Source organism: Benincasa hispida, chromosome 7 (genome assembly GCF_027475165.1).
Source record: "Benincasa hispida cultivar pf3 chromosome 7, pf3_genome.v1.1, whole genome shotgun sequence".
In the NCBI taxonomy this organism is placed as follows: Eukaryota; Viridiplantae; Streptophyta; class Magnoliopsida; order Cucurbitales; family Cucurbitaceae; genus Benincasa; species Benincasa hispida.
This window is the reverse complement of record NC_143484.1, coordinates 26,518,270-26,545,764: the sequence shown is the minus strand read 5'-3', so window position 1 is coordinate 26,545,764 and position 27,495 is coordinate 26,518,270. Positions and strand designations below refer to the sequence as shown.

The following is a 27,495-nucleotide window of genomic DNA, read 5'->3' as shown; positions in this document are numbered from 1 at the left end:
GTTTCTTTTATGATCCTCAGGAAATAAAGTATTTGTGTCGACAAATACAACATTCCTGGAGGAAGACCACATTAAAAATCAACAACCTCGCAGTAAGTTAGTATTATGTGAGATAACCAGAGAAACTACAGATAGATCAACAAGAGTTGTTGATCGAGTAGGTCCTTCAACAAGAGTTGTTGATGGAACTGGTACTTCACATCCTTCTCAAGAGTTGAGAATGCCTCGACGTAGTGGGAGGGTTTTGCAACAGCCTGACCAGTACATGGGTGTAACCTAAGAAGCATGGACACCGACACGCAACACGACGACACGCCAATTTTCAAAAAAGTAGGACACGACACGTCGGAGACACGTTATTTTTTTATATTAGAAAAATTAAATATATGTTGTGAAATAAACATATTGGAAAATATTCCATTTAAAAACATCATTAACAACCATACAACCATAGATAAGATGACTAATGGTCCAATGTCATAAGTCATAACAAGTTTTAATAATTAGTTCAACACCACAAAAGTTACAAAACCACAAAATAGAATCAAAGAAGCCAAGCCTTCTACATATTTTCTTCATTCTTGTCCAATGTCCTCTTAACTACTCGAAACTTCATTCTGATCATCATCAGTAAAAACTACAACTTCCAATTCTCGTTCGTCCAAAGATAAACTAGCTACTTCAAGCATTCCCGCATCTTCAAATGAATCAAATGAATCTCCAGCAATGTCCCACATTTTCGTCTCTATGAAATATTCAGGAGTTCTTGTTAAAAGACGTAGATTGCTATGAATGTACACCAAGTCTTCTGCACGTTGTGGTGTCATCTTGTTCCTTCTCATGGAGTACACAAATGAATATGTACTCCAATTTCGCTCACAACACGAGGAAGATGAAGGTTGAACAAGTAACTTCATAGCTAGTGACTGTAAAGTTGGAGTAAAGGCACCATGGATGGCCTACCAACTCTTCGGAGGCATATTATATCTATCACGTATGGAATTGTGTTCAGCAAACTCTGAAGACATTGTAGAGAAATTGGAAAATTCAATATTCACTCTTGTTCGCTCATCCTCTGAACTAAAATATCTCTTGATACACTTCATCCTCTCTCTTGATACTTCTAAGTCTTTATGTGGTGGGACACGAGTCTTGTCTTCTTCAAGCCATTGTGCACTATAATACCTAAATAAAATTATAAAATATTCCCAACTTTAGAGTGTGCATAGAAATTGAAAATATAAAATAAAAATCTAAAATGTCTTAGAATACCTCGGATTTAAAGAATGTATCAAACAATGGAGAGGAGTGTTATTTTTATTCCAACGGTCAATCAAAATTTGATGCACCACTTCATAAAAAGATGAGGATTCATCTGCACGCTTTCTTTCATGTCTATAGATTGCCACCTTCACTTCGCTCCATCCATCACTGACAATACTTACCCCCTTCTGAGACCATGTACTTTTCACAGATTACAACAATCTTTCTATATTTGCTTTTTCTTTTTGGAGAAGAGTTGTTCTCAATTTATTATACCCCGGTGGTAAATAACCCGACAAAACATTATTTGCAACCAAAGCAAATGCGTTCACATAATATGGATTTCTAGCCAAGCAAAAAGGCAAACCTGAAAAATAAAACATTTAGCTATCTCTGAATCCACTTGATCACGAATCGCCAAGTTAAATGACTTCTCCAGTGCATTAGCATTTCCTTTCCTTTTCTTGTGTTCCATTGTTGAATAAGAATATGAATAGCTACCCATACTTCCCGTTCCAAAAGATTGAGATTCAGTTTCCATATGTCATGAAGGTAGTAAAAGAACTTGTTTAGGAGCATTCCTTGCAATATGTGCTTTAGCTTCATCTTCTAACTTTTGCATTTCAGCAAGATCTTTAAGGGTGACTTTTTTACATACTCCAATCCCAAATCCACTCAATTTTAGTAGATGTGCCCTAACTCTTGTATAAGAACCTTTTCTATTTTCTTGACAAAAATTACATTGCCAAGAAATATTCCCCCCTTCTTCATTCAATCTTTCATTTTTTGTAACATATTGCCATAACGGTTTTGTTTCATCGTCGGTAGTAATTTTTTAATTGATTTCAGTATGACTTGAAGATGATTCTGCCATACTATTTTAAATTAAACAAAAAGAACAAAATAAGATTTAATGGAAAGAAAAAAAACATAACTGTTCAAACAAAAACAGTATGGTCATGAAAGGGAGAAAAAGGGAAGAAACAAACCAAATTGCCGCGTGGAGAAGTCGCCGACGTGTCTGGGCGTGGAGGTTTGGGCGTGGAGAAGTTGCCGGCATGTCTGGGCGTGGAGAAGTCGCCGGCGTGGAGGTGTGGCCGGTCATCGACTGTCGGGTTCGTAACTTGCGCGTGGAGAGTTTTGAGATTTTGAGGAGTCAAAGTGGAATAATAGACTTTGAGAAATTAAAATAAAAAAAACAATAACCCTAAAAGTTGTGGGCTTGGGCTGATATAAAATTAAGCTTTTGGGCTGGGCTAACTTTTATAAGCTTTCATTGTTTTTTCTTTTTAATTTTGCAGAGTCGTGTCCCACCCGTGTCGGAAATTTAAAAAAATAATAAAATATTCGACACGCCAGCTAGTGTGTCAGACACGTGTCGGCAGCGTGTTGGGGCGTGTGGGTGTCGGACGTCCGACACCGACACTTGACCATCTTAGGAGTGTCGATGCTTTATCGGGTTTAACTGAAACTCAGGTCGTCATACCTTATGATGGCTTAAAGGATCCATTGACTTTTAAACAAGCAATGGGTGATGTGGATAAAGACCAGTGGATAAAAGTCATGGACCTCGAAATGGAGTCAATGTACTTCAATTCAGTCTGAGATCTTGTAGATCAACCAGAAAGGGTAAAACTCATTGGTTGCAAATGGATCTACAAGAAAAAACGAGACCAAGCTGGTAAGGTACAGACTTATAAAGTTAGACTCGTGGCAGAAGGGTTTTCCCAAGGAGAGGGGGTGGACTCGATTGTTCCTCCTCGTTCGGCTCATGTTATGCAATCTCAGAGTTAATCTCATTGATTTTTTTAAGCTTGTTATTGACAATTTATTTGATTTTCTTTTTGTTCAGTTGGTCTTCATCTTTGCAATGGATTTCTTTTCCATTCGTTTCTTTCCCAATTTCACAACCTCATCGGATGGATTCTTGATGTTCTTGCAAATGTTCAGAAAGTTGCTCCACGTTTTGAGTCATCTCTCTCAACAAACGTTGGATTATCTTGGCTCCCTTCTTCATTTCCTCCAATACTTCAGGATTGATGTACAAATTGGGTGTTCTTAAATAAGTTTCTTCATCAAAATTGTTGTAGGACCGATTCTTAAATTTTCTCGAACATGTTTTGAACCTTCTTGGTTGTTCTTCATAGCATGAATAGTAATTTCTGTCCCAAAATGCATTAGATCTTCTATAAAATTCCGTTTTTGGGTGATTCTTCAAGCTTCTCCGTCTTTGGGTGATTCTTCAAGCTTCTTCTCAATTTTCTTGAATTTAAAGGGTTCCCCTAGTTAGGTGTGTGTTGTTTGGCAACAAGCATAACTCACGAAACTCCTTCTTGTGATCGGCATCATCAAGAGTTTCTCGGACTTCCACCACCGGCAGTCAGCTTGGCCCAGATTAGACACTCTGATACCAATTTGATGTAGCCTAAATGCTAAAAGGAGAGAAATCTCCAAGAATCAAATCAAGAGTCTTTTTATTAATGGGAATGTGACCAATACAAGGAGACTCTCTCTATTTATAAAGAATTACAAGAGTCCCAAAAGGATAACTAAAAGAGATTAACACTAAATTGGTAATTAAAATATAATTAATCAAGGATTAACCAAGATTGACTTGATTTTACTAAAATATCCCTATCCAATTACATCATAATCATGGAATGAACAAGGCAACAGATGAAATCTGAGTACCTCACTAATGATGAGATCGAGGAATGGGTTACTCTTATCGATCTCCTTAGCAATGTCCAATTATCCCAGTCTAAGGACCATTGGGCATAGAAACTAAACAACGATTTTTTCCAACAAAATCCTTAATGCATAATCTTGATAACAACTTGCCAGCCACCCACATCCCCTTCATGAAGCATCAAGGAGTGATTTTTACCCAAAGAAGATCAGAATCTTCCTATGGAAGCTTAGTCATAGGCTATAAAGCACCGAAACTCCTAAGATGGTCAAGTGTCGATGTTGACACCTGTCCGACACCAACACACCGCCGACACGTGTCCGACACGCCAGCTAGCGTGTCAAATATTTTATTATTTTTTTAAATTTCCGACACGGCTGGGACACGGCTCTACAAAATTAAAAGAAAAAACAATGAAAGCTTATAAAAGTTAGCCCAGCCCAAAAGCTTAAATTTATATTAGCCCAAGCCTAAAACTTTTAGGGTTCTTATGTTTTTTATTTTAATTTCTCAAAGTCTACTATTCCACTTTTGACTCCTCAAAATCTCAAGACTCTCCACGTCCAAGTTACGAACTTGACAGTCGACGGCTGGCCACACCTTCACGCCCAAAACGCCATGCCCAAACCTCCACGCCGGCGACTTCTCCACACCCAGACACACCAGCAACTTCTCCACGCCCAAACCAAACACACCTTCGACTTCTCCACACCTAGACATGCTGGTGATTTGGTTTGTTTCTTCCCTTTTTTTTTTTTTTTTTGCGTCTCCCTTTCTTGAACATACTATTTTTGTTTGAACAGTTGTGTTTTTTTCTTTCCATTAAATCTTATTTTGTTCTTTTTGTTTTATTAAAAGTAGTATGACAAAATCATCTTCAAGTCATACTGAAATCAATTCAAAAATTACTACCAACGATGAAACAAAACCGTTATAGCAATATGTTACAAAAAATGAAAGATTGAATGAAGGAGGGGGGAATATTTCTTGGCAATGTAATTTTTGTCAAGAAAATAGAAAAGGTTCTTATACAAGAGTTAGGGCACATCTACTAAAATTGAGTGGATTTGGCATTGGAGTATGTAAAAAAGTCAAGTTAGAAGATAAAGCTAAAGCACATATTGCAAGGAATGCTACTAAACAAGTTCCTTTACCACCTTCACGACATATGCAAACTGAATCTCAATCTTTTCAAAGGGAAAGTAGCTATTCATATTCTTATTCAACAATGGAACAAAAGAAAAAGAAAGGAAATGTTAATGCACTGGAGAAGTCATTTAACTTGGCAATTCGTGATCAAGTGGATTCAGAGATAGCTAGAATATTTTATTCTTCAAGTTTGCCTTTTCACTTGGCTAGAAATCCACATTATGTGAACGCAGTTGCTTTGGTTGCAAATAATGCTTTGTCGGGTTATTTACCTCTGGGGTATAATAAATTGAGAACTCTTCTCCAAAAAGAAAAGGCAAATATAGAGAGATTGTTGCAATCTATGAAAAGTACATGGTCTCAGAAGGGGGTAAGTATTGTCAGTGATGGATGGAGCAATTCGTAGAGGAGACCATTGATTAACTTTATGGCAATGACAGAAGGAGGACCAATGAATCTTAAAGTTGTAGATTGCTCAGGCGAGACTAAAGACAAATACTTGAAAACAAATTTGATGAAAGAAGTTATAAATAAGGTGGGACATGAGAATGTAATTCAAATAATCACTGACAATGCTGCAAATTGTAAGGGTGCAGGACAAATTATTGAATCACAGTTCCCCAACATAGTTTGGACACCTTGTGTAGTTCATATCTTCAATCTTGCTTTGAAGAACATTTGTGTTGCAAGAAATATTGATAGTAATCAACATGTATTTGTAGAGTGTAGCTGGATTTCTGAAATTTCTAATGATGTTATGTTTGTCAAGCACTTTATCATGAACCATTCCATGAGGCTTACTATGTTCAATAAGTTTGTGTCTTTGAAGTTACTTGCATTAGTAGAAAGACGATTTGCATCTACCATCATTATGCTTCGAAGATTTAAACTCATTAAGCGTAGCTTGCAAAAAATGGTTATCAGTGATAAACGGGGATGCTATAGAGAAGATGATATGGTAAAAGCAAGACGTATAAAGGAGTTGGTACTTAATGATATTTGGTGGGATAAGATTGATTTTATTCTTTCTTTTACTGCTCCTATTTATGATATGATCAATGATTGTGATACGGACAAACCTTGCCTCCATTTGGAATATGATATATGGGACACCATGATTGAAAAAGTGAAGGTGGCAATCTATAGACATGAAGGAAAGTGTGCAGATGAATCCTCATCTTTTTATGAAGTGGTGCATCAAATTTTGATTGACCATTGGAATAAAAATAACACTCCTCTCCATTGTTTGGCACATTCTTTAAATCCGAGGTATTCTAAGACATCTTAGGTCTTCATTTTATATTTTCAATTTCTATGCACACTCTAAAATTGGGTATATTTTATAATTTTATTTAAGTATTATAGTGCACAATGGTTTGAAGAGGAGAAGACTCGAGTCCCACCACATAAAGACTTAGAAGTATCAAGAGAGAAGATGAAGTGTATCAAGAGATATTTTAGTTCAGAGGATGAGCGAACGAGAGTGAACATTGAATTTTCCAATTTCTCTATAATGTCTTTTGAGTTTGCTGAACATGATTCCATACGTGATAGATATAATATGCCTCCAAAGAGTTGGTGGGTCATCCATGATGCCTTTACTCCAACTTTACAGTCACTAGCTATGAAGTTACTTGTTCAACCTTCATCTTCCTCGTGTTGTGAGCGAAATTGGAGTACATATTCATTTGTGCACTCCATGAGAAGGAACAAGATGACACCACAACGTGCAGAAGACTTGGTGTACATTCATAGCAATCTATGTCTTTTAACAAGAACTCCTGAATATTTCAGAGAGACGAAAATGTGGGACATTGCTGGAGATTCATTTGATTCATTTGAAGATGCGGGAATGCTTGAAGTAGCTAGTTTATCTTTGGACGAACCAGAATTGGAAGCTATAGTTTTTACTGATGATGGTGATCAGAATGAAGCTTCGAGTAGTTAAGAGGACATTGGACAAGAATGAAGAAAATATGTAGAAGGCTTGGCTTCTTTGATTCTATTTTATGGTTTTGTAACTTTTGTGGTGTTGAACTAATTACTAAAACTTGTTATGACTTATGATATTGGACCGTTAGTCATCTTATCTATGGTTGTATGGTTGTTAATGATGTTTTTAATGAAATATTTTCCAATATGTTTATTTCACGACATATATTTAATTTTTTTAATATAAAAAAATAATGTGTCCCCGACGTGTCGTGTCCTATTTTTTTTAAAATTGGCGTGTCACCGTGCCGCGTGTCGGTGTTCATGCTTCTTAGGTATTAGGTCATAGGCCATCAACACTTATGATAGACTGCAGCAGTGGTTACCTTATACGGCCTTGTTTCCTCACTATTGTGCAATCTATACAGCAGCCCATGAATCACAGGACCCACCTATCCATCACTTGTTCTTATGCCAACAGATTTTGGAAGGAAATCAGCCATGCCTTTAACTGGTCTATGATCTTTCCTCGTGATATCAACAAGCTCCTAATTTACACACTCCTCGGTCACCCATTTGCTGATGGCAGAAAAGTCTAGTGGATACATCTCAGGCTTTTCTGTGGACCACTTGAAAGGAACGTAACAATGGACTCTGTAAAGGAAAAGAGTTCCCACCCCCCCAACAAATCATTTTTTTTGCTGTTTCTTGTTGTGAATGCACATCCTTGATCCTTCTCTAGCTCTTATAGTCTATCTACTCCTTCGACCAAATGGATAAATCTTCTGCAACTCCATTGATTTGGACCTCTGCCTTCCTTTTGTAAATTTTATACACATTTGTTTCTCATAATATATATATATCACCAGCACTATATTCATAGGCAGGTCGAAACTGGGACAAACTTTTACAATTGATTTGTCTTTAGCAAGGCGGTGGTACTGACCCAAACATATCATATCAAAAAGAAGCCACTAAAATCAACCCAGAACTTGCAGATCGAAGATGTAAGAACAAACAACAAACCTGCAAACTAAAGCATTTTCTATTGAGCCTCCTTTTATGAGTCCCATATTCTGCATTTGCTCTACCTGCAAGGAAGTCAGTAATACTGTTATTTATGCAAATTGTATGCAATATTTTTTCTTAAGAAATACTGAGTATTAAAGACCCAGAAAGTATTTGAGGCTAAGCAACTTGCTCCAGTGCATCTAAAAAGTTGAAAATATTGTTTCAATATTTAATAGCGATTCAGGATGCAACAATAGAAAATTCTGACTTCCTTTTTCATCTTCTTTTTTCTTCTTTCTTTCCTTCTTTTCCTATTTCTTTTCCTCCTTGGGGTGTGGGGTCTCTAAACTTTGAAGTTTGTGTTTATTTGGTCCCTGAACTTTGAGGTTCCACTGGCAGCAACCAACTTTGGTCTAATCGGAAGCTTGATACCAAATTGGTGTAGCTTAAAGACTAAACAAGAGAATTCCCCAAGAATCTAACTCATATTTTTAATAATGTAAGATATTCCATACATGAAGGGGGTGGACTCCCTGTTTATAGGGAAATAGTATACTAAATAAAGGGGAGTAAAAAGAATTAACCTGGATTTACCCAAAGATTAACCTAATTCTCCCTACATCAATTACCTAACAACATTTTCTTAAACTTGATTTTCACCATTTTCTCATTTTGAGTCAAATAAAGATTTCACACAATGGATTGGATTGGGCTAGTGGTCAATAAAATGCGTCTGAATAAGTTTCTTGTATAATATTACACATCTCCAAACTCCAAATTTAATCTTGAATGGGAAAACATACAGACATTTTTCAGAAACGATTTCCAGGATGGAAGAGACTATAGATCCCATCAGCGTAGACTCAAATAGGACAATCCAGCGGGTGAATAAAATTCAAATGGTTTGAGAACTATTGGCAATGGTGGTAATGGTGGTGGAATTGTCAGGTTTCACCTCCGCCATTCGGATTACCTTATGACCCCCTCTTCTCTTTCGCTCTCATTCTTCTCCTTCAGTAAAAATGCGTAAATTCTTAGCCCCACCCCCAAAAGAAAAATCCTTGTTCCACAAGCTTGTTTCCTAATTTTTGAAAGTTACCATGTTGGTCTTCATGTAACATTATAAAGTCTCCCCCCGCCCCCCCATTATACCTTAAATAGATGTGCTAACATGTCTGTTACATACCAACAATCATTTAGCTAATAACCACTTCTTTCATGATAAAATATCAACAGATTCACCAAACAAAATTATTAGTTAACAAACTTAAACCAACCTCCTCGTAAATGCAAAAGGTTCTTGATGGGGCTATTTGCTCGGCATAGAACATGTTGTCCAAAGGGGCAGTAGAAAACCATTGGCAGCCAATGTTGGGCACCTTGCACGTAAGAAAATATTTATAGATCATTCAATTCCAATTGACAGTTAAGAGATTCAACCAAGAGTATGAATGCAATTGGCATAATCTAGTTCCACCTATTATTTTAATGTCATCGGTAAACTTGCAGCCAATAACATTTTGCAAAAAGAATTAACAGAGGCCCAATCTCTGACTTTTAATTTTTTGAAAAGGAAACAATTCATTGATATAAGAGAATATCGAGCAAAAGCCCATAGTAAAAGAGGATTATACAATGAGTTAAATAACAACCGAATACCAAACGGATCAGCTAGCGCACCCGGGCATCTCAACTAGGTTGACCCCCCCTTAGCACCCTCATCATATCTAAAGATAAACTAAGACTAGTTTAAAAAAAAGGCAGAAAGCATTACACTCCCCAAAAGGAACAAACAACGGGGCTAAAACTTAAATAAACAGACTGAAAAATCAATGAAAATCTAAGAAAACCACTGGATGCTGAAGAGATTAAAACCCATCACTTGGGAGGGAGGCAAACACCCTCCAATTGAGATTGAATTCTCATAAACTGTAGGCATTAAAGTGCTTGGATAGGATACACCAAGAAGAAGCTAGGCGACGGACTGATTCGAATCGATCTTGACAACCAAGAGCCTTATCATGGAACACCCTTTGATTTCTTTCAAACCAAAGATCAGCCAACAGAGCCTTGACTGCATTCAACCACAATAAACTGCTGGATTTGTGTAGATTTATGCCAACTAAAAGCTGCAGCAAGTTGCCCTTAAAGTCATTACTTACCATGAAATGTTGAAGAAGGACAGCAACTTATTCCAACACCAAACTGAATAGGCACAAACAAAGAAAAGGTGGAGGGAGTCTTCTAACCAATTTAGGCACAAAGGGCATATTGAAGGAGAGATATAGCTGGCTGCCAGCTTGCTTTGCAACACCGAGGCTACATTCAATTGACCACAAAGCATTATCCAGACTAGAATGTTAATTCTTCTCGGGCTGCAAGTCTTCCACAGGGCCGAGTAGAGAGTTTTATCCATTGGGGAGGAGTGGGAAAGGTGTATTCTAAGTGAATTGACCGTAAAGAGTCCCGAGGCTGAGATAGACCATAATTTGCTATCAACAACTTCTGAAATTTTCCTTGTTGCAATGACCCCTAGCAAATCTTGAAAAGAGATGATCTCCTCTTCTTTAAGAAATTGACGAAAGGTGATTGACCAAGCAGCTAAACCATTGTCCCAATGGTCAGCAACCGAGCCATTTGGAAACAAGGTGATTTGGAAGAGATTTGGAAATAAGGAACTGAAAGCGGTCACTCCCACCCAAGGGTCCAACCAAAATGCAATTTTACTGCCATTTCCAAGTTTGAAAGTGGCCAATGACTCAACTTTTAGCCAAGACTTAGAAATACTGATCCATGGGCTTCTCAAGCTTCTACCTGCCGTGTGCCAATTAAAAGGATCTGTGCCATGAATGCTTTTGATACCTTGCCCCCAAAATGAGGCTTCCTCTTTGAAAAATCTCCAGCCCCATTTTACAAGTAGTGCTAAATTCATAGTTTTGAATCCACCAAGGCCGAGGCCTCCATCTGTCATAGGTTTTTGTACCAAAGCCCACTTCACCAAATGATTTAGCTTGCTGCCATTGTGCCCTTCCCAAAAGAAGTTCCTTGTGATTCTCTCCAATTTTGAAGCAACTCCATCCAGCAATATGAATATGGACATAAAGTGCGTTGGGAGGTTAGACAAAACTGACTTGCATAATGTGACTCTACCACCTCTAGAAAGATTGAAACGCTTCCATTTGTCCAATTTAGCTTGAAGGTTGTCCAAAACTAGTTGCCAAAAAGATAATTTTTTCGGGTATCCACCTAAAGGCAGCCCAAGGTAAAGGATTGGAAGCTGATCTGCCTTACAATTTAATGAAGCAGCCGTGGATAACAACTCATTTTCATCCACATTTATACCGTAAAGGGCTGATTTATCCCAGTTTACCTTCTGCCCTGAACACCATTCGAAAAACTCCACCGTTTGCTTTAGTTTTGCAAGCATGCTGCTGTCATACTTATAAAACAAAAGCGTATCATCCACAAATTGAAGGATGGAGATCTGAATTTTATCTTTGCCAACCACAAAACCTTCATATAGACCGGCTTGAATGATCTTAATATATTTCCACTTTTAAGTAACACAAGAATTCGGACTAATTCAGGGGAGTTTAGATGACGACAGGCATAGGCTCCTTCCAAAATTGGCAGTACAACTTCCACGTGCAATATAGTAATCATTTCTAAACTTTTTCATTTTTAAAGGATCTTTCTTAATCTCATTTAGGCTCTTACTGGCCATGTTAAAGAATCAAACATATTGCAGAAATAAGTTCCCCGAAGAACTTCTCTTGTCATATGATGCTAACAGTTAACAAAGAGAAATTAACACAAAAATAAATAAATAAATAGAGAGGAGCAACATTGTCAATTCACACAGCATGCGATAAATAACCATTCTTAGAAATATGTTTGTACCTGAGGAAAGTCAATTCCATACGTTATACGAACTGCCGAGGCTGGAAAAGCAACAAGATAACAATCATTCCTCCACACATGGACAGGTTGATTTACATATGGTGCCATTTTCTCACAGCAGTTGCCACACTGATCTATAGCCAACTTAAGACCAATCTCCCCTATTGCATCCACCCATTTACCCGCAGATCCATCAAAAATTGGAACCTGAATATATATTTTCAGCAACATTCTTCAACTAAGGGTATGACATAAAATTGATATTCAAGCTAAAAAATAATTGCTTAAATTTATTATACAGCAGTTGCCACACTGATGTATAGCCAACTTAAGACCAATCTCCCCCATTGCATCCACCCATCTACCCGCAGATCCATCAAAAATTGGAACCTGAATATATATATTCAGCAACATTCTTCAACTAAGGGTATGACATAAAATTGATATTCAAGCTAAAAAATAATTGCTCAAATTTATTATACATAGAGACTTAATTTTATTATACTAACTTTCCACACAGAAATTAGAAAATTGATATTTAAAATAGGGGGGGAAACGTGCCAATTTTTGGATAACAGACCAAGTATTAAACTATCAATGAAAAAGGGAATGTACAAGAAAGAACCAATGCCTAGGGATTAAACATTACCAAGGCTAGAAAATTTCAAGAAGTGTTCCACTTTCAACCCCACTAAATTAATCATGAGAGAGAGAGAGAGAGAGCAACAAAACAAAATTATAATTTATAGCTAAAGGCCCAAAGGATGGAGCTTGACCTACTTAAAACTTCCTTGGGAATAGTTCCATTCATAATCTTCCTGATTTTCCTAAGTCTAAGATCTCCCTCCCCTCCCCCCCCCCCCCCCCCCCCCAAAAAAAAAAAAAACCAAAATGAAAGAGGAGGGTTCCATGAATTATATATTGTTACCAAGTCCCGGAGAGACAGCCATTAAGAACCTCTCTTTGCTCACTAAAAGTCTTTCAAAACTCAGTCGCTCAAATGTTTTCCACCATGCTTTGATTCACTAAAATAAAAGAACTTTTTCCTTGAAGATGTGTATCCAAAGACCATAAAATGGCATAACAGACCTGAGCTTAGTTATTAATTAAAAAAACTTGCCTTAACGATGACTTTTCAAGATGGAATCTACATACCCATGTAGTGAGCAAAGAGAGATTCCTTTGCTTGGTATTGCTGATACCATTCGCCCAATTCAATAGATAGTTGGACCTTTTGACCAATTAACCACATGGTTGCCTTCTTTCAATTTCTCCCCATTCCTATGAAAGCTACTGTAGAGTTTTTGGAAGTTCACCACCTCATCGTCCCTTGGTTGTTACCTGTTATCATGGGTTCGGAGAAGCTTAGGAGAGATTTCCTATGCAAAAGTATCAAGGAGGGTGGGGCTACCGCTTTATCAAGTGGGAGGTGGTTTCTAGACCAATTAACCTTGGGGGCTTAGGTGTTGGAAATCTAAGAATTCACAACAAGAACTTGTTGGCCAAGTGGTCATGGACCATGGTACTTCCAGTTGGAGCCTAATGCCTTATGGCATAGAGTCATTTTCAGCAATTACAACCTTCATTGTTTTTTGTGGGCTTCTATTTGAGAGTCAAAAGGCATATTCAAGAACCCCTGGAAAGCTACTTCTTTAGGTTTTCCTTTTCCTTTCTTTAATCAGTTTTTGAATATCTCTATTCAAGATGGTTTGAGCACTTGCTTTTGAGGGGATGGTTCGTTGGGTGATGCCTCTTTGTTCTTTTGATTAAACCATCTCTCTTCCACGAAGGGTTGTTATCCAGCCACACTTGTTTCTTCTTGGGTTCCTCTTCATTTAATTTTTGGGGTCTACTTAAAACAATATACATTGCCTCACGTTAGCCGAACTGGGATTGGTAGAAGGAAAAAGTCATTTAAGCCCGAAAAAACAGTCAATAAATGACGAACCTAAGCCTGCTGCTTCCTTATTTGCTCGAACTTCTAGCATTAGATATCCATGAGCAAAAGAAGGGATCATTTACTCCCTTCATTAGATAGAGATCGGTGGATGTCTCTTCCTTATTTTCTTTGTTGGAGTCTATCCATGTTCCTTCAGGAAGAAGGGATATATTGAGTCTCGCATCCTCATCCTTTTGAGGGTTTATCTTGTCATCCATTCTTCCTCATTTTGTGTGATCCTTGTCATCCCCATTCCCCATTGTTTTCCACATTATGAAATGTTCAAGTCCTTAATAAAGCAGGTTTTGCAGGGGAAAGCTGACAATGTAGATCATATTCTTAGGCACTCTTCCATCTTGTTGGGGCTGCAATGGTGCATTCTTTGCAAAGGCACATCAGAGGACCTAGAGCACATCCTTTTTAGTTGACAGTTTGCCAATGAGATTTGGGATTTTTTTTCGTTCTTTCTTTTTTGAATTTTTGGCGTTCAATTGGCTCAAAATCAAAGATGTTGCTTTAAAATGGAGAAGGTGCTTTTCCACCCTCCATTTTCCCTATACATTTTCAGCCACCGTACAAGGGTGTTAACTAGAGAGAAATATGAGAATTTTAAATGATGTTGCGAGGTCCTAGAAAGAGGTTTGTCTGACTTCATAAGCCAGTGTTAAATAACTCAACTTCAATGGTGTCTCACTGAATCACTATTGAAGTTCCCACATTTATCAAGGGACTCCATCTTACCCTCTTTCTCCATTTTGCATATATTTATCGAGGATCTCCATCTTACAATTCTACACCTCAAACATAGACTTCCGAACTCCAACACATTAACTTCAAACTTCAAAATTCAACTCAGCGCTCCAAACACCCCCTAAATATTTCCCGTCGAGTCTAAATGTTTCCCTTCGAGTATTTGTTAATACTGATTTCTACTACTATCCTTAGACTTGGTTCTTCTGGATCGGAGCCCTTACTGTATAGTTAATTGGTTTTTGAGGCTCCTTTTGCTGGGCTACTTTTGCTTACCCCTCTTTAGTATTTCACTTTCCTTAGTGAAAGCTGGTTCTTTAAATATTTATAACATACGTACGTATAAATGTATATAACCAGATGACAGTAGAACTGAACAGGTTATCACGGTTTCCGGCATCCAGAGAAATTAATATTACGCAAGCTAGATTTTCGCTAATAATGATTAAAAAAAAAAAAAAAAAAAAGATCACTGTACCGGTCACAAGTACCTCGACTTCACTATCTTCATCATCTTCATTCGCTATCTCGATCCTACAATTGTCGACCCCCATGGCCTCCATGGCAGAAAGCAAATGCTCAACTGTCCGAATTTTAAACCCATCCTTACAAAGCGTGGTACAAAGGGGCGACTCTTCGGCATAATCGATTGATGCAGGAATGAAGTTGGACTTGAAATCAAAATACCTCCCTCTGCCTGCAAACTCCGGACATAACTTCACTTTCGAAACCTTCCCCGAGTGCAGAGATATCCCACTCAGCTCCAGACATCCCGCCAAGGTTTGCTGAAGCCTACCCGTCTACACAACAAAAAGAAGCAAAGCGGCAACCAAGAATGATCGCAGCAGTAAGCATAAAGACTACAAATAGGGTAATGGACATTCCCATCTTTACTACCTTCCATTCAATTGTTTTCAGCAGTTCTTTTGTTCTAAGAAAAGCACCATTTCTACGGCGAGAGAGAGAGAAAGTACCGGCGACCAAGATATTGACCTTGAGGATTTGAGGGCGTTGACGGCAGTAGGAATGAGCATTGGCCGGTGGCGACGGTAACTGTCAAACAGGGAGGGGAAATAGGAAGAACCGGCTGAGAAAAGGCGTTGACGTGGTAGCTAGGGGAGTTTCCACGTTATTGGAACTGATTCCATCCGCCTACTGTCACGAGCCGCCCATTTACCAAGGAGTTTTATTTTTATTTTTATTTTTATTTTTATTTTTATTTTTATTTTTATTTTTATGGATGTCCCATCCTCACTTTCTCGTGCTTTCGTCGGCTATGTTGTGATGACGAAAAATTACGATGTGAGCAGAATATTAGATTGAGTCATTACTTATGGGATTGAAAATGGATCATCCATATACAAAAAAAAAAAGTCCATGGTATGACATGAAAAATATACATTGTAAATTTCTTTTATTAAAATATTTTTAAACTTTGTGGGTTTGATTTGAGCAAAATGTACAAAGATGTGTGCATTTCTTGATGCGCTTAAATATTGTTCATGATTATATTGCATTTTTTATCTAATCTATTATTAAGAAGAAGATAGATCAGCCTCAATCTGGTCAACGAGATGGTTCAACAACATCCAACTAACTTGGAGTTTACGTGATCTCTTTTCTTCCTAAAATGGAGAAATTCTAGAAAAGTTGAATCGTTGGAGTGGTTATATATCAAACATTCTTGTTGTTACACGCAACCTCATTTGTTAAGACATTCCTTCATTTATTTTCCGTTTATTCTTATTCATTATTCTTTATAATTGTATACATATCACCAGCCTCTCTATTATTTAAGTAAGAAGGAAAGCTAGGTGATTTCGAAAATAATACTCTGAAAGAAAAATTTCCAATATATTTTCTCTTTCTCTATTTCTTCAATTCATATTTTTGTATCAAAGCCTTCATGGTGTTCGTCAATCAATCACAATGTTATATGTCATGAAATACATATTTTGGACCTTTATGTATGTACTTTTACTTAGAAAATTGGACTTCTGCATGTGTTTTTCTCTTAATCTAGTCTTAATTAGTTAAAATGAGTTTATGGGGTTTTTAATGTACTTAAAAGATGTTAATTACTGATTTGGAGTTGATTTTGTGGATTTTTGCAGGTGATTTTGGCCTAATTGTTGCTTTCTATTTTATGCGGGTCAATGAGCTCTAATTTTTCAGTTTTCAAACCAATCAATTATGGTTGTGGTTTTCAAACTTCAATCAGTTGGGCAACCCTGGTTTTGTTTGGTAAACCCTCAGAACATGAATTTCAATCATCCTTAACCAATTTGGAACCTATAAATGGGAGAAACTCTCCATTTTAAGTACACAACTCTCCATCACCGAAATCATCACCATTCTTCATCGTTTCTGCCATTTTTGTCAATCCTTTTGGATATCTTCTCAATTTCTCAAGTCGGTAGCCTAAAAAATGAAAGTTCCTCTGAGGCGTAGCGGCTCTAAGTCATCTCATCCCCTAAAAAGCATGTGGTGAGGAACGCTTCTTCCTTGAAAAAAGCAGAATCAACTTAGGGAAAGACTAAGGAATTAAGGACTTGTCCCAAGACCCCTTGAGTTGTATACAGCATTTCTATTCATTTATTTCTTGTAGTTCTTTTATTTTCTTTAAACATCAAACTCCATATTGTAGCTATAATTTATAGTTTAATAAAGTTCATTATTTTATCATTTGTCATGGGCTAAATCTTCCTAGGGGTCTAGCAATGTGGATACCCTAGGGCTGTCATGGCTTAAGTTATGTTGCACCTCATAACATTTTGTTTTACACATTATCTTTGTTGATTTTAAAGATAAAATCGACAAGTTAAATTAGTCACTTAATTTAACGAACTAATAGAGCTCAATGCTGATAAGGTTAGGATGTAAGCAGATGTCACAAAAGGATAGGGGACTTAGAGCCTAGAAATAGGACTATCAAAATGTTTTAGAAATAAGGGGTACCATAGGATAAAGAAACTGAACTTGAATTAATCTAAGATCCAACTAACCATGGAAACATTAGGTATTAGCTACTTAGACCTCCTAAAGGAACTTGACATAAGATCGAGTAGGTGTAGTTTTTTAAGGGAATCGAATTCCCGCAGGGGAAGCGAATGATTGATTATGTCTTAGAAATTCATTTACATAACTTAATTAAATAGAGGAAGATGGAAACATACCGGAGAAACAACATTAGAGAGGAATAGAAGATGGTAATATATACCCTTGAAGATCTAATCTTCTCATCTCCTCTCCGGTGTGATCACAAACATGTTTCTTCTCTCGAACCTGAACAAATACAACGAACACAACAACAAACTCTTTGCTCCTTGGACACCACCATAAAGGAGTCTTCCTTGATTTCCTCAAGAAGAGAATCATAGAAGAGTAGTGGGCTTCCTTGTGATTATTTTGGTGAAGGGAATTTTGTGTTCTTCATTGAGAAAATTTTTCAGAGCAATCAATTGAAGAAAATGATCGGAAGAAGAAGATGAATCTTATGTGTTTTTTTTTTTTTAAAAAAAAAACATGTTCTAATTCCAATAACCATCTATGTTTATTATTAGTATGCGGGGGAGGGGAATTATTAATTTTAAATTCAAAATTCAAAATTAAATTATCTAGACCAATTTAATATAATTAAATTCAAACTATACGTTATGTCTCATATAACATATAACATATAGTTTATTATATCGCATATAATATAACCTATAGTTTATTTTCCCTCACATAATCTATAGTATTAACATGAATCATATCCATATTAATTTTAACCTATAGTTTCTATATAAATCTTATTCATATAGTTTAATATTCGAATCATATTCAAATAACAACCTCTTTCATCCAACCATATAGTTTTAATATGAATCGTATTCGTATTAACTTTAACCTATTGTTTTTATATGAATCATATTCATATAATCAATATTTCAATCATATTCAAATATTTAATTCTCTTGATAACACTTTATATTATAATGTATCACATACATTATATTAATTATATCTCCGTGTCTATTGGATATAACTAATCAACAACGCGTTGACCCTTTACAAATTGCTCGTAAGAACAGCTAGGTCAAAATTATCGTTTTACCTCCATTGTTACGTCCAACTCCTTAAGTACCACTAATCCCTATAATGAACAATTAGTCATAATCTCATGTTTCATGCTATAAATTACATGTTTCAAAAGCCATTTTTATGCACCTTACTAGGAAAAATGAATTACCGCATGAATTTTCTCTTGAATTTTGACTTAACTTACAAAATTTAGCTCTTGAAGGTTTAGTTGGGATTTAATTATGATATTTGATGATTTGGGGCCAATTTAGTGAATTTTGGCAGTTTTTGGTAGTTTTGCATGATTTTAATCTGATGCGCCCGCAATGGTCTAATGTGGCTGCAGTATTAGGCCCTAAAATTCTAGATTTTGTACCAATCAAAGGGAGTTCTGATTTTCACGATTTGAGAAGTTATTTAGCTTCGATTTCACCTGTAAATCGTTCAGACCTTGATTTAGTCTTCCACAACCACTTTAGGACTTATAGAAGGGATGAAAGCCCTCCAAAATGAGATCGTCAACTCCTTGACCGAACCCATCTTCTCTATCACTGTTTCTATCATTTTCTAGCAGTCACCTTGCATTTATTTTCATGTTTCAAGTCAGAATCTTATGAACGGGAGTTTCTCTAAGGTGTTTTGGCTCTAGGATTTCTTATCCCACGGAAGTGAGTGCCGAGGAATGATTTCCACCTTGGGAAAAAGGAGACTATCCTAGGGAAAGGCTTGAAACTTGAAGATTTATCTCAAGTTCATTAGAGTTACAATCTTTTAGCATTTCTTTACTTTTATTTATTCCTTGTAATTATTTTTGTTCCTATATTGTCTTTTCAATCGAACTCTATTGTAGCAATGATTTTCTTATCTAAGAAAGAAGTTTATTTTGTCAATCATCATGAGCTAAATTCCTCCTAGGGGTTCGGTTATGTGAATGCCCTAAGGGTCTCTATGGATTAAATACTGTTGCGCTCGCACCACTTTGTCGTTATTGCATTCTCTTTGTTGAAATTAAAGTCAATATTGGTAAATTAAATTAGCCACTTAATTTAACAATACAATGGAGCTTTAGTACTGGAAAGGCTAGAGAATAAACAGATTTGACAAAGGGATATGGAACCAAGAGCCTAGAAATAGGAGGGTCACATCACCTTAGGAATAAGGGACACCATAGGGTGAAGAAACTGAACTTTAATTAATCTAGGATTCAGGTACCCATGGGAACATTTAATAATAGCTTCTTAGAGCTCCTAAAGGAATTGGACACCAGACCGAATAAGTGTAGATTTCTGTCCATGCATATTTCACTGTCCTAGTGTGATGTAGTCGCGTCACTTTTGACATATAGCTCGAAAGGTTGAAGCATTGTAAGCCCTATTCGATAACCATTATTTACTATTTTATTTTTATCTTAATTTCTACTCATTCACAACATAATTCATTATGGTTACCTTTGGTTGTATTAAATTTACAGTCTTTATCAAATTTAAACTATTGCTAGTCTTGTGGGTTCGATGCTCGGAATACTCCAAGATTATTACTTCTTCGACAGTGTATGCTTACACTAAGACCTTAATTTTCTGAAATATTTTACTTCCCACACACTTGGTCAATCATGTTTTTGGCGTCGTTTTCGGGGACAAGCGACATTTTTTTTTTGGCGTTGTTGTCGAGGATAAGCGGCATTTTTACTTTATTTTGACTGTGAATGAGCAATGCGACTACATTGACTTTATTTTAAGAAAATCTAACTCCTTTCTGTTGATGGTTGTTTTGCAAGGAGAAGTTGGTGCATAAGAAGAAGGTCTTGCTTTTTTTAACCAGATCCTAAAATAAAAAGGACCTTTTGACACCAGAGACAAGAACAAAGGCGAAAACATCGAGAGTAGAAGGAGTTAAGCGCATAGGAGAGTCTTGCTGAAGCCGCATTCATGCGAAAATTTAAATGGACCCACCTTTTGAACCTGATCCAATAACCCCCTTCCCCCTCCCCCCCTCCCCCTCTCCCTCCCTCTCTCTCTCTTATGAATAGGGTATAATAGAATGGCGACCAACAACCACTGTAATAGCCTGACCCCCTTGAATCCTATCTTCATTGCGAAGGATAGGGATAGAGCGATAAGGGATTATGCAGCTCCTGCATTCCAAACCTTAGACCTGGGCATTCTAGATCCATCAATTAATGTGCCCACATTTGAGATGAAGTCATTGATGTTCCAAATGCTAAACTTGCTTGAACAATTCGTTAGGCTACGTAATGAGGATCCTCATAAACATCTAAAACCCTTTATGACAATTTGTCTTTCTTTCAAAGTTAATCGTGTTTCTGAAGATGCATTGCTACTAAAGCTATTTCCCTATTCTTTGCGAGGAGATGCAGAAGTGTGGCTTAATTCATTGCCTCCCAACTCTACTACACACATGGAACAACCTCGTGGACAAATTTCTAGGAAAATATTTCCTGCTTGACAAGAACGCAAAATATAGAGGAGACATCATAGCATTCAGGCAATCTCCATCTGAATTTGTTGATGGAGCGTGGGTTAGATTTTAGAAGTTGGTAAGAAGCCCACATCATGGACTTCAAGTTACATAGTGATGGAGCAGTTCTACAATGGGCTGAACCAAGCTTCAAAGACAATGGTCAACGCATATGTGGGAGGATTTGCTTAAGAAGTCCATAAATGAAGCGCAAGAGATCACGAATATGCTTGCAAACAACAATCAGAATTAGGGTGATGAAGAATACACTTAAATCACAAAAAATTTGCTAAAATACAAGAAGTGGACATGCTAGTAACCATGAGTCAACAATTGACAGCAATTGAAAATATGACTCAAAATTTGGTGATGGGACCACAAAAAGTGGCCACTATCCACACTGAACCTCAATCTCCAACCTGTGGATTTTGTACTGCAAACCATTTATCTAGTGAATGTATGTATAACTCGTATTCAGTGTGCGATATAGGTTATCGAAAGGCACAAGAGCATTAGGATCCATATTCTAACACTTACAACCCAGGATGGAGGTCACACCCGAATTTTACATGGGCAAAAATCTAATAATAATGCAACTACATCTCAACAGCGAACAATGACAACTCCACTAGGATTCCCTCAAGTGCCATAACATTAGAGAAACACTTGTATTTAAGGCTACAAAGGTAATCCAACGGTAAAATGGTAATTTGACCCAGTTGGTATTACGAACACTCGTGAAGGACTAACTTGCTATTATTGGTCTATATCTATAGTGAGAAGAGTGCAGTTGTGGGTCTTTAGTGGAATGTACCTACAGTTAATGAATATTGATTAATTTGGTTGATGAGTTTAGCCAATAAATTGTTGGGTTGTATATCCTAAAGCTCGTAGTTTGTAAGCATTAAACATATTCTATTTGCAAAAAGATGTTATTGAGGTTTATTCAATAAAATTGTTATTGAATGTGTAAATTGCACTTGTAAAGCCTAAATTCAATAAACTAACAAACCCCTGGCTATAGCATGAATACTTGAACTTTATGTGGAGACATAAAAAAGGATCAGGTTTGAGTATATAGCCAAAATAATCTATAAGTATAAGGATAGGGTTGGGTACCTTATCTTGGGGACACAATAGATACGGTCCGCTTTGTATTTGATACAAACGATGTAATCCCGAAATTGTTCATGTGGAGACATCCGAGTGGAGGCATCCTATACAAAAGATGTTTGCATAAGATTGGACCATGATACAATCACTTTTCTTCATAATATTGTTTACTGTTAAAACTGATTATTTCAATTCGATGACCTAAGGTAGCTCGATCTCAACCATGAGCTAACTATGAATTCCTGTTTATTCAAGATTATCCTTTAATCTGCATGGGTGAGAGCGCCACTCAATAAGCTTCTCATTTTAGGAGTAAAACCGAGTAGATAGCTTGGGACATAGTCCTATAAGATGGAAATTACTCCTACTCGATTTCAAGGTTAGTAGATAGGTTGTTCTCTTAAGTACTGACTCTTATTCTTGAACAAGGGGCCTCACCCTCTTTACGATTAAGAGGGACTCGGTTTATTGGTAGGACCATAAACCAATTGTTCATTAGTGGATTAGTGGAGACTTAAAGAGCAAGATATATTACAGGTGTAAAACGGTAATTTTGACCCAGTTGTAAATACGAACAACCTGTGAAGGATCGACTTACTGATCATGGTTAAATCAAGTGGACAAAAATATATCTACAGCGAGGAGAATGCAACTACTGGGCTTTAGTGAAGTGACCTAGTAGTTAACAAATGTTGGTTAATTCGGTTAAAAGAGTTTAACCAATTAATCTCTTATCATTGGAGCTCATGATCTGTAGGTCCATCAAATCCCCCTACTAGCTCATAAACGGACTAAACCTTAGAATAGTATGATGAGAAAATTTGAGATGTTCAAATTCGAATTGTAGGAATTATTAATTACTAGAATTAATTTTGTTTAAAATTAATACTTTTTATTTAAATATTAATTGATGAATAAATATTGAAATTCATTTTAAATTTTTAAAATTTGAAATTCAAAATAGTATTGATTTTTAAAGAAAAGTCAATTAAAAATGGATTTTTGGGTTGAGTGGGTTTTTCCCGCTTTACCCACTTTCTAAATACCTTCGATTCCATTGAGTGTTGGTGTCGATCCCATATGCAATTTGATTGCGTGCAGAAGGGATTAAAAACAAATTAATTTTCTACTGAAAGAGAGGCATGTAATTTAGAAGTTCATGAGAGAAAGGTTCTCTCGTGTTTATGACTCAAAAACCAGAAAATTCTCTCCATATTCCCAAAATTCAATCCCATTTTGGATCCCACGATCCAATGTAAGGGCCAAGAGGATAGTAGGAAAGATCTTGTAGTGGTCTACAAACTTTAGAGAGGAGAGATTGTTGCTAGATTTGAAGGTTAGAAGAGATTCTACAAGGATTGTATCTCTTGAAACCCTATTTATATGTTTTTTATTTTGAACGAGCATGCTTTAAATCTAAAATTAATGTAGTTAGAATGCTTAAAGTCCTAATTTCTTCCCCATGTTGATGAGACCAACAAATGGTATCAATGCATGATTTAAGCACTCAATTTATGTTAATTTTAGCTTGATGGGTGTTTTTCATAAGTTGTATGAAATGGAAGCTGATATGAATATTTTTCAGTTTTGGCATTAGATTTCTCTTCAATTCTGTTGCATAAATTGTAACTGGCTCTATGTTTATGGATCTTAATACATGATTAAGAGTCTGTAAGTTTGTCAGAGTCAATAGAGTTGCAATTAGGTTGTAATTGAAGAAGATTTGAAGCAAGATCAACAACATAATTGGAAATTTGAAGCCTCTGCCTCACAGCGTCATGACGTTCATATATCATCGCGACATTGTTCTTCAGTTTATAAGTCCATTCTTCACCAACATTTCAATTCTATTAAGATTGATCTGTCCTAATCTCAGGTGCCAAAGTTGGACATTTTCTTTAGGAGAAATTCTAAATCTTTTATTTTGAGTTACCGCAGTTTTAAACATTTTAGTGTTATAGAGGCCTTTAGTTGCTAACGGTCTTAGCACATAAAGATGTTTTCTAACTTTGCAGAACAAATATTAACACCATTATTTGAATTAAACGCTTTATTTATAGAGAAATGAATACAATATAATTGTTCTAACAAACACTTTATAGAAATTAAGTTCCTCTTCAAACCAGGAACTACATATACATTTTCTAGTAAAATATATTTATTCTATAAAGTCACCTGGAGACCTCCCACTGCTACAGATGAGACGACATGCCTAGTTCGAACCCGCATCGTCATTTTTCCAGCTTTCAATTGCCACCAGGAACTAATTCCTTGAAATGAAGAACAAACGTGGATAGTGGCGCCCGAATCAATTATCCAGGCAGAATCATCATTCTCCACCAAACTTGTTTCCAAAAAAAGAAAATAATATTTACCTTGCTTAGCCTTCTTCTTTTTCGCCAAGTATTTGGGATGGTTCCTCTTCCAATGTCCCTCCTGGTTGCAATGGAAACAAACTTCCTTTGCAACCTTGGTTTTCTTGCCCTTTTGGGCAGCAGCTGGCGGGTTAGCTTTCCTGTTTCCACCTTTCTTCTTCTTCCACTTTTTGCTAAGAAGAATACAAAGACTTAATTCTAGAGGCCAAACCTCTGTTGAACTTTTTAGAGGATGAAGCAACATTGTTTCACCCTTCCGTTCCTTGGTTTTCATTAAGGACTGGAAGGTTTGTAGCTCGTTGAGCAAGGTGGTCAGGTTGTAGTCAATCCTGTTCATAAATGATTCTTAGTCAAGACTTCAGAAAGACTTGCCAAGATATATGCTCGGGCCTTCTCGTTTTCTCGTGTCGCTCGTATGTTTATCGAACATTTCGAGCAGCATTTGGAACTGGAATTAGAGGACAGTCCTTCATTAGAACAAAACGGAGGTCATCGATGATTAGGATTGTGTTGATCGTATTTTTTCAAGATGTGTAATTTTCACCCATTAGTTTGTCAGCGACGAGTAAATTAAGCATTGCGAAAGTCATTATGAATAATTTTTCTGAAACCATACAAATTATTTATATTAGTCTATTTGCATTGAACCACTTAGGAAAACCAATCAATTTTAGCAAAATAATCTAATGTATCCTAAGTGACATCTATTTTGTAATGATGTTTTAGTGAGAAAGGACAAAAACTATCATAGGGTGATCAGGTGCCCTTTCACTAGAAGGAAACAATCTCAACCAATAAACAGAACATCTCCTCGTTACTGTAACTATCAGTCACCATTGTTCGATCCATAAATTGTTAAACATGCTTAACATTTCTTGTAAGATTAACCCCTCATTTAGATTCTAAATTCCCTCCCACCCCCTACCCCCCCCCCCCCCCAATGAGCTAACCGTAGGGAAAAATCAATTGGGACATGAAACTAAAGTAATCCTATCCATTTCTGAAGTTTGAATAAAGCGTCATGCAAAAATGTCATCTGTAGGGGGTCACTCAAGGTGCCACGAGGCTGTGCATGAAACTTTACTTCAAACTAATGAGAGAGACCGAGGGATGTGTTGTCACACGTTTCGCTCCCACTTACTATGAACACTCTCTCTATTTACCTTGATATTGATCTATACAAATACCCCGTAGGGGGACACTCAAGGTGCCTCTAGGCCGAATATAGATCTCACGGTGTGAACTTTTAAGAAGAAACATGAAGAGGAAAAATGAAATATCATATACCCATTTTCCTCCCACTAAGCATTTTATCTAGGGTTAATTAACTTAGGAAAATTCGGCTACAGATTTTAACTAAGGGTGTGTTTGGTGCGTGATAGAAGTAGAGAGTTGAGTTGAGTTGGTAATTATTATCTGGAGAGTTAAATTATCTGGGAAGTTAAATTGTCTGTGTTTGTTTGTAGAGTCTAAGGGTGTGTTTGGTGCGTGATAGAAGTAGAGAGTTGAGTTGAGTGAAGTTGGTAATTATTATCTGGAGAGTTAAATTATTTAGGGAGTTAAATTGTTTGTGTTTGTTTGCAGAGTTGAGTTGAGTTGGTAATTATTGTTTGTGTTTGTTATGCAGAGTTGAGTTGGGGGATCTGATGCAGTTTTTTGTGAATGAGATTAGTTCTATTTTTTTTATTTGTTTTTTATTTCATTCTTTTATTTTTTAGTTTTATGCTTTGCTATTGTTGATTAATTTTCAAATATACACGTATTTTCTTAAATCATTTATGACATAAACTGGACAATCTCAATTTTTTTCTCAATTTGTAGAACATAATAGATTATTTTTCATATATTCTTTTAAAAAACTGTAATAATTCTAATTCTCTTCAATCTGTAAAACATACCAACAAAATACATTTCATATTGCTGCTCAATTAATTGGTATATTGTATATTGTATGTATATATATATATTGAAGGTAATTATTCCAATTACTAATTGGTATATTGTATGTATATATATTGAATCTTGCTATCTTAACATTATTATTTCACATATCATACAGTTTATTTTTATATAATATGGATAGTATATTTGGAAATGAAATTGTACATAGGATAATTACCTTTCATTTGATTATGATGGTGAGAATGTGATGTAGTACAGTAACATTTTTCATAAGATCACAAAAATAATATGAAACGACCGAACATATGGCCGTTTCCAAAAAAAAATTCACAAAATATATGTTCTTTTCGATACTTATAATATAACACAGTGAGGGCCTCAGATAGAACATAACATAAGATAAGATCGGTCCTCGGAAGAAATCCAACAAAAACAATGAACCAAATCATCATATCAATTTTTTGTAAAATGGCAATCCAAAGGTTTGACAATAAAAAAAAAAAAAAATCAGATCTAGGGAGAATCCAAATGGCAAAGATGAGGGAAGAGAGAAGAAAATGAAAATATCACTGGTTTTTAGGGTTAGTTTTGAGTGGGTAAAAAAGGTGGTTTTAATAACCCACAATTTTTTTTCATGGGCTTACAAACATGGGTAATAATACCCACCCAACCCAACAACTTATACCCATTTATCAAACACCCCTTAAGTATTTGTTTAATTTGCCCAAAAGTAACACTTACTTTGGATAGTTAAACAACTTTAAATAATACTTATTAAATTTTTTAATAAACTTTAATCAAACATTGCATACTTGTAACAAATCTATCTAATTCACTTTTCCAGGTAAGTTCCTAGGTAGGGGTGTTATGTTTCCGTCAACTTAAAAACCCCAGCCTAGACAAAATAAACCTTAGATAAAAGGTCCCTT

The 27,495-nt window shown here is 36.3% G+C and overlaps 1 protein-coding gene and 2 pseudogenes across 19 annotated transcripts in view; 1 reads left to right on the top strand and 2 right to left on the bottom strand.

Annotated features, from left to right (window-relative positions):
* LOC120081346 (putative UDP-3-O-acyl-N-acetylglucosamine deacetylase 1, mitochondrial) overlaps positions 1-15,839 on the bottom strand; it is a 33,516-nt gene extending 17,677 nt beyond the window's left edge. For 4 of the 18 annotated variants that reach the window (XR_005482794.2, XR_005482795.2, XM_039036119.2 and 1 more), the window contains exons 1-5: positions 15,608-15,809; positions 15,125-15,433; positions 11,945-12,151; positions 9,322-9,423; positions 8,060-8,124 (exon numbers count right to left, since the gene is read on the bottom strand). Coding sequence is in view for 14 of the 18 variants with exons in the window: in XM_039036119.2 (XP_038892047.1) it covers positions 8,060-8,124; positions 9,322-9,423; positions 11,945-12,151; positions 15,125-15,433; positions 15,608-15,667 (743 nt within the window). In the remaining 4 variants the exon portion in view is untranslated. Of the gene's footprint in view, positions 1-8,059; positions 8,125-9,321; positions 9,424-11,944; positions 12,152-12,243; positions 12,335-15,124; positions 15,434-15,530 lie in introns of all 18 variants that reach the window. The other 14 variants (XM_090315703.1, XM_090315704.1, XR_016530748.1 and 11 more) reach the window with 12 other exon arrangements.
* Positions 404-1,804, bottom strand: LOC150035071 (uncharacterized; annotated as a pseudogene). The gene is made up of 3 exons (XR_016530705.1): positions 1,631-1,804; positions 1,273-1,475; positions 404-1,185 (listed from the first exon to the last, which is right to left on the bottom strand). The product of XR_016530705.1 is annotated as an uncharacterized LOC150035071 (transcript).
* LOC150035070 (putative transcriptional regulator tpeD) lies at positions 4,723-7,049 on the top strand (annotated as a pseudogene).
* Positions 15,840-27,495: the final 11,656 nt, after the last annotated feature.